At 35.9% G+C, this 13,545-nt stretch overlaps 1 protein-coding gene across 3 annotated transcripts; it reads left to right on the top strand.

Annotated features, from left to right (window-relative positions):
* Nucleotides 1–1,463: 1,463 nt before the first annotated feature.
* lhx9 (LIM homeobox 9) lies at nt 1,464–8,885 on the top strand. Of its 3 annotated transcripts, XM_067398712.1 has the most exons (6): nt 1,464–1,637; nt 2,386–2,588; nt 3,061–3,416; nt 4,115–4,120; nt 6,318–6,520; nt 6,962–7,237. In XM_067398712.1, the coding sequence occupies exons 1-6, from the start codon at nt 1,464–1,466 to the stop codon at nt 7,214–7,216; spliced, it is 1,197 nt and encodes a 398-aa protein (XP_067254813.1). In that variant the 3' UTR covers nt 7,217–7,237. The 3 variants fall into 3 exon arrangements, with proteins under 3 accessions (XP_067254813.1, XP_067254814.1, XP_067254812.1); XM_067398713.1 differs by lacking the exons at nt 4,115–4,120; nt 6,962–7,237 and adding an exon at nt 8,829–8,885; XM_067398711.1 differs by lacking the exon at nt 4,115–4,120.
* The last annotated feature ends 4,660 nt before the right edge of the window (nt 8,886–13,545 follow it).

Here is a 13,545-nt window from a genome sequence, read left to right as displayed (position 1 = left end):
TGATATCACTATCACGACTAATTGGATTTAGGTTGCTATCAAGGAGGTAATTGTTATCATTCTCAAATATAATTCTAGACCATTCCTCGTATGTATTCGTATAGAAAAGAAACTGTGGCAATGAGAATCATTTGACGTTTGACATCCGAAAATCAAAGAATGTAAACAACTGCTTATTCCTCCTCCCAACAGCATCGCTCCCCCTTCCCTCGCTCTCTCCTTTCTCTCTCTTTCTCCCGCAAACACACAAGAAGAGAAAGGGACCATTATACACACACACACACACACACACCTTTATAAAGCTCTCTGACAACTTTTTAAATATGCCACCACTTTAGTCCACTTTCATTTTACAAATGCCACACACTGTACTCAAACTGTTGTTTTTACATTTTCTTATTCAAGCATAAATAACATTATACCTGAATTTATGCAGTGGAGATACAAGGTGCAGAGTGCAAATTTCAAATCAAATCAATGTAAACCAAGTGTGTGTGTGTAATATATATATATATATATATATATATATATATATATATATATATATATATATATATATATATATATATATACACACACACACACATTCATGCTTGCAAAATACACTTGCTTCAAATAGATGCATGCCAATATATGAACGAGAATATACAACAAACAACTGTTCTGTTTTTAGGGATTTAAATTTAATTATAAATGAAACATACAGGCTTTCAGGTGCATAATTTGCGATAAGAAACTAAACAAACAACTCCATAAGACAATTTCCAAATCGCAGTTTTCCAACAAGACACAAAACTGCAAAACAAGAGGTCAGATGACTTACAGTGTTCATAGACTCAATGATTAAACACTTAATTCAGTTACACTTTAGAACTATTCAATTACACGCATTTATAAAAGCATAAGCTAAAAACTACATGAAAAAAGAAGGCCTCACAAAAAAAAGTGGCAAAGTGGCAAAACACCAGCTAAAAAGAAGTAAAAGGTCTATACCAAGTGCTTTCCAAGCTCGTGTTGCCCATCACCATCGGTTTGAAGAGAGAGTGACAGGTCTTTGTTGGTGAATAGAAATCAGTGGCATTGGAGAGAGGGAGGACTCCTCCTACCCAATTACCCAAGCTGGGCAGGCGTTTGCTCTCTTCACAAATAGGACACAGGATCTCTAACACACACAGTCCCAAACCTGACTTTCAAGCATTCGGATCCCCAGTAGGAGATTGGGACTATCTGAAAAAGCAGGTTTAAAACATCCTTCAGACTTCAGCTTTGCCTTATATCATCCGGACTATACTTTTTTTCCCCTCCTCCTGCCTAACAAGACATTGGAGAAGTGGACTGGTTCTCCTGACTGTTCCTGCGCCGTCCATCAAATTCCACCGGCTATATTTTGAAATATTGATTGCATTGTGTGAATTTGTTGGTGTAGATCCACTCGGATGTTTTAAGGATCCGGAAAGCTGTATATGGAAGTTGTGGGGTGCAAGGCGAAAGAAAGCAGTTGCACATTGCGTCCAGCAGCCATGCTTTTCCACGGCATCTCTGGGGATCATATTCAAGGGATCATGGAGGAGATGGAGAGGAGATCTAAAACGGAGTCTCGCCTGGCTAAAACAGTCCAGATGAACGGACGAGAAACGGTAAGATTTTGTGTTTTAGCGTGTGTTTTCCGTTTGAGCAAATCTCAGCACCCCTAAACTTCTAATCGTCGCGCGCTTCGCAGTTTGTAACCCACTTAAAAACACGGCGAAAATTAGTTTCATGTACGATCTTCCTTTTGCAACATTAGCAGGCCTTAAAAACATGCAAAAAGTGTCATATTCTGGAAGATTTCAAAAGTAGGCCTATAGGAAATTGTTTATAATTTGTAAGTCAAATGTAGGCTATTTATTTCAAATATAAAGGGAGGGATAACAAATTGTATACCCACATATTTTACATTTTAACTTCTTACAAATATTACATAGGCTATTTAGTTCTTATAAAACCACGAAATAAAAACACTACAAAAAAGTATACTTTATATGCATTTGTCAATGTGTTAAACAGGCTAAAAACTGATAATAATAATTGTAGTTATTAGTAGTATTATATATGCACTTTTGTAAATTATAACTTTTAGAATAGGCTATAAACATCTTCGAAAAACCAAAACATACATTATAGAACTTATGCATTATATTTCATTTTGGCTTGATAAATCGGTAGCCTCTGATAAAAGAAAAAAAAAGATTTTTAAAAAATAGGCTAATTTGAATTATCATTCAGGCTTTATTTTTTTATTTAGTTTTAGTTTTAAATCTGTTGTGGCAAACTCAATTACTGTGGTATAATTTGATGAACACACAAGCTTTCACTCACTCATCTCTTTATGTTTTATTTTTGAAGACTATGCCCTCCATGAGCCCAGAGAAGCCCGCGCTGTGCGCCGGTTGCGGTGGTAAAATCTCCGACAGATACTACTTACTCGCCGTTGATAAACAGTGGCATTTAAGGTGTCTCAAGTGTTGTGAATGTAAACTGGCCCTTGAATCCGAGCTGACGTGTTTCGCGAAGGATGGCAGCATTTACTGCAAAGAGGATTACTACAGGTAAGTTTAACTTTGAGGCTTAAACTGTGCATTAGGCCTGTTTAGTAGGCCCTGGTTAGTAACTTTTTTTTAAACACACATGGTGACATGAGATCCAGTGTAAGCCATTGACCCATATAATGATTTTCAGCGATTAACTGACATGCTTTAATTAATCTAATAAATCTAATTAATTCATGCTTCATGCATGTTTTTTTTTTTTTTTTTTTTCTGAGCTCACATTTTATTCGTTTAGGCTATTTTTTACTGCCATCTAAAACTTGTAATTATTCAATTAAAAAGAAAATAATCTTTTTAACAGATAATTAGTGCATTCAAATAACATTTAAAAATGATTTTTAATGGAGCATCTTCAAATATATTAGCACGTGCATGCGCTTTTGATCTGTTATGCGTTGTGTGATGTTCGTTAATGAACGTTATCACCAATCTAAGTGATTATTTTGATTATAAATGACTTGTGCTGTTCCAGAAGGTTCTCCGTGCAGAGATGTGCCCGCTGCCACCTCGGCATCTCCGCCTCGGAAATGGTGATGCGCGCCAGGGACTCCGTGTACCATCTGAGCTGCTTCACCTGCACCACATGCAACAAAACACTGACCACGGGTGACCATTTCGGCATGAAAGACAACTTGGTTTACTGCCGGGTTCACTTTGAGACCCTTATTCAGGGAGAGTATCACCCTCAATTAAACTACGCTGAATTAGCGGCCAAAGGTGGAGGGCTCGCGCTACCTTACTTCAATGGCACCGGCACGGTCCAGAAAGGAAGGCCGCGGAAGAGGAAGAGTCCGGCGATGGGGATAGATATCGGCTCTTACAACTCAGGTGAGATGCGCATTAAGAGCTGCTCAGTGGCCTTGACGGATATAAATTTACTTTGGTTGCATTTTATATCCTTCAGTGTTCTGTTTAATTAGCAACATAAGATGTGAATAATTGTGCTTTCGATAAACATTGATTTAGTTTTTACTATTAGGGGAAGCGGACAAATGCATTTAATTAAGCTGTCGTTTAAAAATCTGCAGACAATCAAATGCAAAAGTCTATAGCCTATTAACTATCACAAGGCTCTTTATAAACGCTGATGCATTTCTCTAATATGGCCTAGTCTATTTTTAGTGATTTTATATTTCATTACAGTATAGATAAAGTGGGAAATGATCTTTCAGTGAAAGTGGGACACTTTTAAAACGTGTTCTGCGGTATTATGATCATTAATCATCATACTGTTATGAGCTAACATGGCATTAACCATGTCAAGGAATAGAGCCTGTGTATTTATATTAATAGACTTGAGATTATATATGAGCGTTATCCGTCTGTTGGTTGTTTCATGGTTTCAGAATGGACCATGCTGGTCACTTATGGTCATTAGTTGGCCCAAGCTGGTGTAGATAATGGATCAGATGGATTATCAGGTGGTACGGCCATGGTACGGCCAAGATTAGATCACCTTGGACCTGTAACAAACCAGCCACGATGTTCTCATAAAGATTTTTTTTCTTCTTTGGTTTAGTTTTTAGTTCTTAGTTAATGCCTGCAAACAATAACTGTCCCACTTTCAGTTCAAGTGAAAATCAGTGTTTTCAGTGTTCAGATGTCTATCATTATCACATAGAAATTACATTACATTATTTTAATATATATAGAATAGCATAAAATAAAACTGCGCTCTATCGCGAATTTACCAAAAAAAAAAAAAAAAATGCTTAGTTACATACTGTAACCTACATTATCCTAATATATAGAAATATTACAGTATTATAATATCATAAATAATGGGATAAGTATGACAAGATTACAAATTTCCCCCCTCTTTAATTGTTTGGTAGGCCTGTATTTATTTTTTCTTCGGATTTAAATGTAAAATGTATATCGCTCTTGTGTCTTGATGATTGGGATCTGATTAATTATAGGCCTCGCTCATTAGTGCGTCATCAAACATCTAATTTGAAATTCTCAAAGGAGTGAACCCGTGACCCAGCTCCACGTGCAGGGATCATAGCAATGTAGATCCATCGCCCACAGGCCTGTATCTAACCTCATATTACTAGTCATTATTTCCCGTTTCTTGCTTTTTCGAATTTTTCTACTTTTTGAATTCACGTCATAATGCATCCCCGCTGCGCCTGTTTTGTTTTGGCTGTTACAATTACTGTCTGCTCGGAAAAATGTGGCTTTGTGTGCCAAGTTTCTGCCGTTCTTCATGAATGGAGAGAAATAAGGGTAATCTGGCCGTTAATTGTTCTCCGTTAATTGAATGTGACGTCGGAATCTCTGGCTCTCAACCAGCTCCGATTCAGACACTTGAAGGTCATTGCTGTTCTCAGCGCAACGTTTAGGACACTTACTACGTTTACGCACATCCGTCCGACTCTAAACTTATTCGCTTTTTTTTTATCCTGACACTAACGTGTTGTGAAGTTTGCAATATTTTATCAAGACCTATAAGCTGTAGTTTGTCTTAGAAATTAAATGGTTGTCAGTTGTAATAATTCTCAAGTTAATACGACTTCCGCGATATTAGGCTATTGATGATTGCTGATAGTTTTATTTAGGCCTATTATTGCCGTTTTCGTTGTTTTTATCATTAATGCTTTTTTTGTTTGCTTGTTTCTGCTCGTATCATTTTTGGTACAAGGTTATTTTGTTTTTCACCTTTTCTTCAATCTTTTGTTTTTCAGCTTGTATGTTTTAACATAAGCTCAGAATTATTCGCTTTTAAAATAAAATCATTAGTAGTTTTAAACCGTTTTTGTTGTTGTTTTGCATTTAAAAAAATTATATAATTTTGCATTGCATGTGTATATTAATTTATATTAGTTAAAAACCCAATGCAACAGTCGACTTGTTGCGTAGATATTTTGTAGATAGAGACCTCTGGTGGCAAAAAAGGAATCGTGAAGGCATCATGCTTGAACATTTTGTTCTCCTCATAACTATAATTTCAAGTTAATTCTTGCTGTGCATTTTAATTTTTAATTCTGTAAACACAAACGTTAACGGTGGGGTTCAGTGAGCATCGATCGATTTAATTACTAAATTAATTTGGCTAAATGGAGCAGCGATTTAACATGACGGCTCCAACTGACACTTTTGCTTAAATCATTTTAGCTATTCATGGCACGTAGTTTTTACAGTATTAATAGCTATACATCCATAAATTATCAAGTACAGTAATTTAAGATGAAACGAAGGTGACGCTATTCATCCTGCCAAATTTTAAAATGAATATTGTTATCAAATGCAAAAGATTACATGGAAAGCAGCTGCTTTGAATTTAGTTATGTTCAAATTAATTTCGTCAGGTGTCATGTGACACTAATGACGTTTTTGATAGGCTATAATCATTAGAACGCTCTTAAAAATAAAGGCATCGATGGTTCCATGAAGGACCTTTCCTTTCCAAAAAAGGTTCTTTATAGAGGAAGAAGGTTCTTTTGATTTATAAAATGATCATAAGAACTGTTCACTGAAAGGTTTCTTGGTGAACCCAAAATGGTTCTTCTTTGGTGTCGCTGAGAAAACCCTCTTTCAGAACCTATATTTTTAAGAGTTTAAGAAGTTAAATATGACATGTTTGTGATCCAATAAGTGATTTACAGCTGTATAGTTTTCAACTGTACTGTATTTGAATCCTCATTACCCTGACAAACATCTAAATCATTGTCAAACGGTCCTCTTTTGACTCTCATTGCTTTATTTTCGCCTTGTTCTGGAACTCAGGTTGTAATGAGAACGAAGCGGACCATTTGGATCGGGATCAGCAACCCTACCCTCCTTCCCAGAAGACCAAGCGCATGCGAACGTCGTTTAAACACCATCAGCTTCGCACCATGAAGTCCTACTTTGCCATAAACCACAACCCCGACGCCAAGGACTTAAAACAGCTTGCCCAAAAGACAGGACTGACCAAGAGAGTTCTTCAGGTAAGCGTTGCCACACAGTAGACTCCATTTCACACCCACACCAACAACTTCTTATCCCATCCTTGAGTTTTTTGCTTTCCATTTTAATCCATCAATCATTTTTCTGTTGTTATGTCATGTAGTTACACATTTTGCAAGGCAATAGATACAAATTTTATACTAAATAGAGGCTTAATTCAAGGGGCAATACTTATGCACCAAAAAAAAAAAAAAAAAAATCCAAATTGAAAAGTTATTTTGGAGGATGGTCCATGTTTTCCAGTAGAATCCCTATCAAAAGTTGAGGCCTGTTATTTTGTAGAGCCTTTCGATTCAATTTGGTTTTGTTTAGTAGTGATTAACTTTGTGATGTTAAATGATATGACTTATAAGTAGGCAAAAATATGACAATAATTCGCAGCAAAACACGAAAAGAGTAAAGACACTGGGATTGGTTTGCAGGTTTGGTTCCAAAACGCACGGGCCAAATTCAGAAGGAACGTTTTGCGGCAGGAGAATGGGGGTGTTGATAAGGCTGACGGCACGTCACTTCCGCCGCCCTCTTCCGACAGCGGTGCTCTGACCCCACCCAGCACGGCCACCACACTAACTGACCTGACCAATCCCTCTATCACCGTAGTAACATCAGTGACCTCTAGTTTGGACAGCCACGAATCTGGGAGCCCCCCACAAACTACCTTGACAAACCTTTTCTAACACGGATTTGCTGTTTTTGTCTTTATCCCCCTTTATTTTCAGATTCTATTTTTATTTTCCACAAAAAAAAAAAAAAAAAAAAAAAAAAAAAACCTTTGGCGACCACAGAAAGACCTTTGGAAATGTAAGACGAGACCTACTAAAAATGTGTAGCATTTGCAACCGCGTGGCAGCTGAGTTTGTAGTACTTGTCATTGATTTGTTTTTGTGATCATTTTAGATCTGGACAGTCATTGAGACATTAAATACCCGCCACAGAAAAAAAGTATGTATGCTATGTTTATTTGAGTATATTCCGCAGGAAAATTTACATTGGGAACGTTTCCCAAGCGGATGCTGTGACCTCAATTTAGGTCTGTTTTGTCGCTGACGCTGGACTGTAATACCAAATAAGAGTGGTAATTGCTTAAAACGTTACCACCTAATTTGCCACGATGTGTGCAAATCAGATCAGAAGGTGGCCTGGATGGTTTGCTGGGCCTCAACTAGTAGAACAACTGTTTTGAATGAAGATATCCAACGCTCAGTGACATTATGGTGCCCAGTAGGAAGCGTTATGAGTGATTTGTGAATGCTAAGCAGGAAGTTAATTGGGAAAGACACGCATCACCCTGTTTTGTTCTGGTTTCCCCCCTCTTTTTAATGTTTTGCCACCGAACAGACCAAAAAAACACAACAACAACAACAACATTTACGGCTGAAGTTGGAGATTGGTCGGGGCTCCTCGCTAGGGTGAAACATTTCCTTGTGTGATGACAAATTTGTTCTGTTGTAGAACAAAGTGGTACACTAGATCTGCTTCATGAAGTAGATGCTTAACTCAGTTCTACTATGTGCCTTATGCGACTTGGAAGAGAGTTTGTGAAATTCAGGAGATACATGTTTGTTTGTTAAATGATTTCCATCCTTGGAACGCCTCACTAGTTTTGTACTGTTCTGTTTTTCATCTGATTTTTCTGAAGATCTTTTTAATGGTGTATTCTGTTACAAGGGGGCGGCGATGTCATAGAAGGCAGTTGTGCACTCTTTCAGAACTAGTTGGTAAATCCGAGAATCATATATATTGATCTTCGTGTTAATAGTACAGTACGTGTTCTATCAAGATTGTCCATGTTTCCTTGTTTCTTGAAAAAAAAAGATGGTGTATAGAAACTATTTCCCCTTAAATATTTATGGACCAAACAGTTGTTATATCTTATTAAATTTGTGTGAATAAAACTACTTTGCTTTACAAGCGTTTTATTTTTCATTACACAAACCATTTTTGTGTTGCTTTCAGATTTAAACTTCTGCTCACACCCCAAAAAAAAACAAAAAAAAAACAAAAAAAAAAACACACACGACATGACTGATCGAACCTTGTCTTGCTTTCATTCTGACATCGATTTCAGACTTTATTCTGTTTCTGTTGTTAAAGTAATGCCCCATGGATTTGAACCAAAGCCCTGTAGTCAAGAAAAAATGCTTTTTAATGCATGATCATGGCTACTTTATACAGAAATACCAAGCACAGGAATGCTAGAAAGCCTTTTTTGAAAAATTAGTACATAAACCTCTCAAAGCAAGGTTGCTCTGTAGTTTAATATATTGTTACTTTATGATTTTTTTTCAGGGAGAACAAATCTTGGGGCATTACAGCCATACTTCACGACGTTTGAAAATTCCCTAAAGTATTAAAAGAAGCTTTGATCGGAATTCTTCACCATTGAAGACAAAGACAATATTAGGATCAGATTTTAGAGTGATTTAAACAACAAAAAAACAATCTACCAAAAATGTATTCCAAATTTTTTTCCTTTTTTTTTTTTTTTTTTTGGTCCAGAATGTTTAAAAACATCTTTGTAAGAGATTCCACAACAAATGGGATATTTTTCTTACGACCGAAATGAGGCAGAAAGGCAAAGAAAAATAAGTTGTACAGTACTGTAGATGCATAACAGAGCAACCTTGCTCCAAGAGGCGACTGCAGGAGACGGGATCTACGCACGCATGCATGTCTACACACACACACACACACACACACTACCTTGTAATTCTGCTTGCTGTAAAACCTTCCTGTGCAACAAATGTCACTTATCATGAAAGCACAGCCTTCCTAAAACTTGGCAACAAAATGTCTGACCAAGAGAAGCTGGAAAGGAACACCATATGGCTGTATTTAAAATGAAAACACATTATTTGTAAAAAAAAAAAGAAAAAAAAAAAGAAAAAAAAAATTCAAATTTTTGCATGCACTTCATGTTGTTGACAGCAATTTCAGATATTTGGATATTATTTTATATTGATGTTTCTTTTGTTGTCTGTTGTATACTATAACCTTTTAAAGGACAATTCTCCTTATAAATCCAAAATCTTCAGACAAAACAACAGTTAAAGTCAGTAAAAGCATGCTTGATTTGACAATAAAACCTGGTTATCTTAAAAAAAAAAAAAAAAAAAAAAAAAAAAAAAAAAAAATTGGGGTTTGCTGATTTTCCTAGAAACACATTCTTGTGGTGTTAGTTAAAATAAATCAATAAAATAATAGAGGGAAATATTCCTTTTTTTATTGTAAGTTTGATGTAGTGGTAAATGTTTTAAAATATTATGCAGATTTTTTTTTTCTTATTGTAACAATATCTAGACAGCAAACTTTATTAAACAATGCTTGTGCTATACTCTGTTAAGTGTGTGTGGGGGAAAAAAGCATCGGGCCACATGGGGGCCTAGTAAACAGTAAAGTGTTGAATTCCAGCTATGCCAGACTTGTCAAGCTTCGGGCTGCATCACTGATCTGCACATGCTGGATGACCACGAAACGTAATTCTTTTCAGTCTGTGGACAATTTCTGCGCTGGCTTCATAAAAATGTTTAGTCAGACAACCTACAATGTGCTTCATGTGGTAACATCTCAGTCACTTAAATGTACTATATGTAACTTTGGCGCTCTGGCGGTTAATAAACAAAACTGCATGCGTCTGGCGGAAGAACATTGTAGACGGAACTACTTTTCTCTGTTTATGTTTATGACGAGTCACGCAGGTACTGGGCTACTCCGCAGCGGTCGTCGTCCCACTCGGTCTAAACGCTGATACCGTATCAGGATAAGACAAAAACACTGTTTGGAAGATGGTTTCATGATGTACTCGCTCATTATATAAAATCTGTCAATTTTGAAGAAAAAAGTTACATAGTGTACCTTTAATGTTACTGAATTAACTTGGATACAACACCAACGGAAGTCAGTTCAAGTGCCAAATCAGGTAGAAATGCACATTTTCTGAGTTTATAAGCTTATATGGTTATGTATTTATACCCATGCATAATAATATGGATTATAATAGCTAATAATATATATTTTATTATTAGAAGTTTATCACTTCTCTGCCTTTTGGCTAAGATCAAGTGTAAATAAATCCTTACGTTTATTCGTCACATTTAGTGGTCAGTTGTCCTTAGGCCCAAGTCAGCAGACAAGAGGCTCTTAACACCCGTGACCGTAGGGAATTCTTTGGAAAACAAGGGACCTTGAGGGTTCAAAAGGAGGCGATGATGGATTTTATACACACTTGGAGGAGTAGACGGTCACCATATCCAGAAGCAAACAGGAAGATGGATGCTGTCCTCCCCTGCAGACAGCGATTATATGGAAATCTCTTTCTCACACACACAAGGAGCCAAACTGCATGATGAATCAGGAAGGTTTGTGATTGTTTCCATGAGCATGTTCTATTATGACACACTGATTTTATGTCAGAAAAACATTTAAAATTTTCTTTTTTAAATACACTACCAAAAAAATAAAATAAAAAATAATAATTAACACACTATTAAAGAGACAGTTCACCCCAAAATTAAAATTCTGTCCTCAGTTAATGACTCTAATGTTGAACCAAACGTGTATAACTTCCTTTCTTCTAAGGAACATAAAATATTCCATGTTCCCCATTCAACACTTATATGCCCACAGAATGATAGAAATCATCCTAGAGACAAACCTGTTAACATGTAGTCTCTCCTACATGGCAATGAGATTGAATCGAGAACAAATATTTCTCAAATATAGGCCTATATATAAAAAAGACAATAACATTTAAAACTGTGCTCAGATTTACCAATTAAGTGTGCAATCAGAAATCTCATTATGAACTCATACTGTATATTTATCAAATTCTTCCACGACTGCCATGTGAAAGTGGTGGTAATGTGATTCCCCTTTAGCACACTTTTAAAAAGAGTATTTATTACGAAAATAATATACTTTAAAAAAATATACTTAAATTTATTTTAAATGCAATGAAAATTCGACTGCTTTTTTGACCCACTTCACTACATCTTACGTACATCATTCATGTGTAATTTTAAAAGTACTTCTATTGTCTTTGAAATATGGTGAAAGTGTATTGCTGAATGTACTGACCAGCATTTATAGTAAACTAAAATTGTATGTAATTTCTTTTGAAACTTAGGCCATTAACATATTTGTAATTACATATTTTTGTAATGATGAAGTTGCAATTCATTTAAAATATATTTTAAATGTAGCTGATATTAAATAACACACTAGAGTTAAAATTATAATCAAGTACTTTACAAGTGTTTTAGTATGTTAGTCCTTAAACCATGACAAAAGATTATTAAAACAATATTTAAAATGTATTTTTAACTAAAACTTTCAATTTATTACAAGTGCACTTTTTAAAGTGTGTTAAGAAACATATAAAAATGTGTAGGCTACTCTCTTTAAGCGATACACTAATTTCATTAATATATTATCTGCAAGTACATTTTTAAAAAAATACTGTTAAAATTTGAAGTACGCATTCAATACAATTAAGCGCACTTCTTTTTCACAAGCGACGCTATTCACTTTCGCATTATAGCTCTATCCGTCCCATTTGTGTATTTGTGTTTCTTCAAAATAGTTTTAGGCAAAACATCTTGAGTCAAAGTTGATGCTTAAGTGAAACATGACTCCATTAAATCTCCTGAGCCATGAACGAAAAAACCTCTAAGCAATAAAATGTTCCTCTGGGGATTCTCAATGGTGTCTCTCTAGTGAATATCTGTGGATCAGAACACAGGATGGTGTGTAAACAGCTGATGTGTGTGATGTGGACTCAGGTGCTCCTGTGACTGACACGGTAGAGTGAGCCTGAGAGGGACACACACACACACACACACACACACATATACACACAGACAGGTACATTGCATATACACTGCTGAGACGAGAAAGCAAGAAGCCTGGTGTCAGATGATGTGTACAGTCAGCCTGGCACCCGTGTGTATGTGTGTGTGTGTGTGTGTGTGTTTTCATACAGTGGCAGTTCCACACCAGCACCTTTTATCCCAGGAAAGTATGCATATCACTGCCTCCTACTCTGTCAAAAGTACATGCTCATGTAGCCGTATTCACTCTCTCTCACACACACACACACACACACACACACACACACACACACACACACACACACACACACACACACACACACACACACACACACACACACACACACACACACACACACGGTGAGAGTCTGTGACCCTTAGCAGCAGCAGCAGATGCAGATAACACATCAGAGATTTGTGAACATTCAGTTCAGAGGTCAGTGTCTTACATGCAGGTCGGGTAAGTAGGTGGAAACAGACACAAGTGTACATTTATACAGGTTCACACACCCATATATAATGAAGTATCTATCTATCTATCTATCTATCTATCTATCTATCTATCTATCTATCTATCTATCTATCTATCTATCTATCTATCTATCTATCTATCTATCTATCTATCTATCTATCTATCTATATCAAAGTTTATTGGAGCACGTCTTTCTTCTTGAACATTTCACATTTAATTCAATGTGTTACAGTTTCTTTCTAATTTACTGTGAAATGTACTAGTATGTCTGAGTGAAATTTGTTTCTTTTTTTTCAGTGCTAGCAGCTACCTCTAAATTAACATAAAATATATAATTATGTAATTATATTTTACTTCTGAAATGGCTAAATTTATCTGACTACATTATGTTTCACCAAGGAAAGTCATTTTTAAATATCAAATCAGGACCTTGATGTAACATTTTCACTTTTTACAGTGCTTGAACACTACCTACAAACAAGCTTTGAAAGTTCTTTAAAAAACCAATGACTGAAGCTGAAAAGTTTAGAAAAAAATTAGTAATGCTTTGCTTTGTTTTGGCCTTTTAATAGGTTTTGTGTTGTTGTTTGTCTTCTAAATTTAACATACATGTACAGACTCATAAAATTACCCAAAATGCTATAATTCCGAAATCTGAAAATTAATTGGCAAAACCGGTTTCTCATAATGCATTTTTTTCAACATA

The sequence above is a fragment of the Chanodichthys erythropterus genome, chromosome 10, assembly GCF_024489055.1.
Source record: "Chanodichthys erythropterus isolate Z2021 chromosome 10, ASM2448905v1, whole genome shotgun sequence".
NCBI lineage: Eukaryota > Metazoa > Chordata > Actinopteri > Cypriniformes > Xenocyprididae > Chanodichthys > Chanodichthys erythropterus.
This window is presented reverse-complemented; position numbering and strand designations above follow the sequence as displayed.

Coding starts and splice junctions, on each gene's coding strand:
- lhx9 (XM_067398712.1), top strand. CDS start 1,464: ATGGAAGTTGTGGGGTGCAAGGCGAAAGAAAGCAGTTGCACATTGCGT. Junction 2,589..3,060: donor TGCAAAGAGGATTACTACAG/GTAAGTTTAACT, acceptor GTGCTGTTCCAG/AAGGTTCTCCGTGCAGAGAT. Junction 6,521..6,961: donor TGACCAAGAGAGTTCTTCAG/GTAAGCGTTGCC, acceptor ATTGGTTTGCAG/GTTTGGTTCCAAAACGCACG.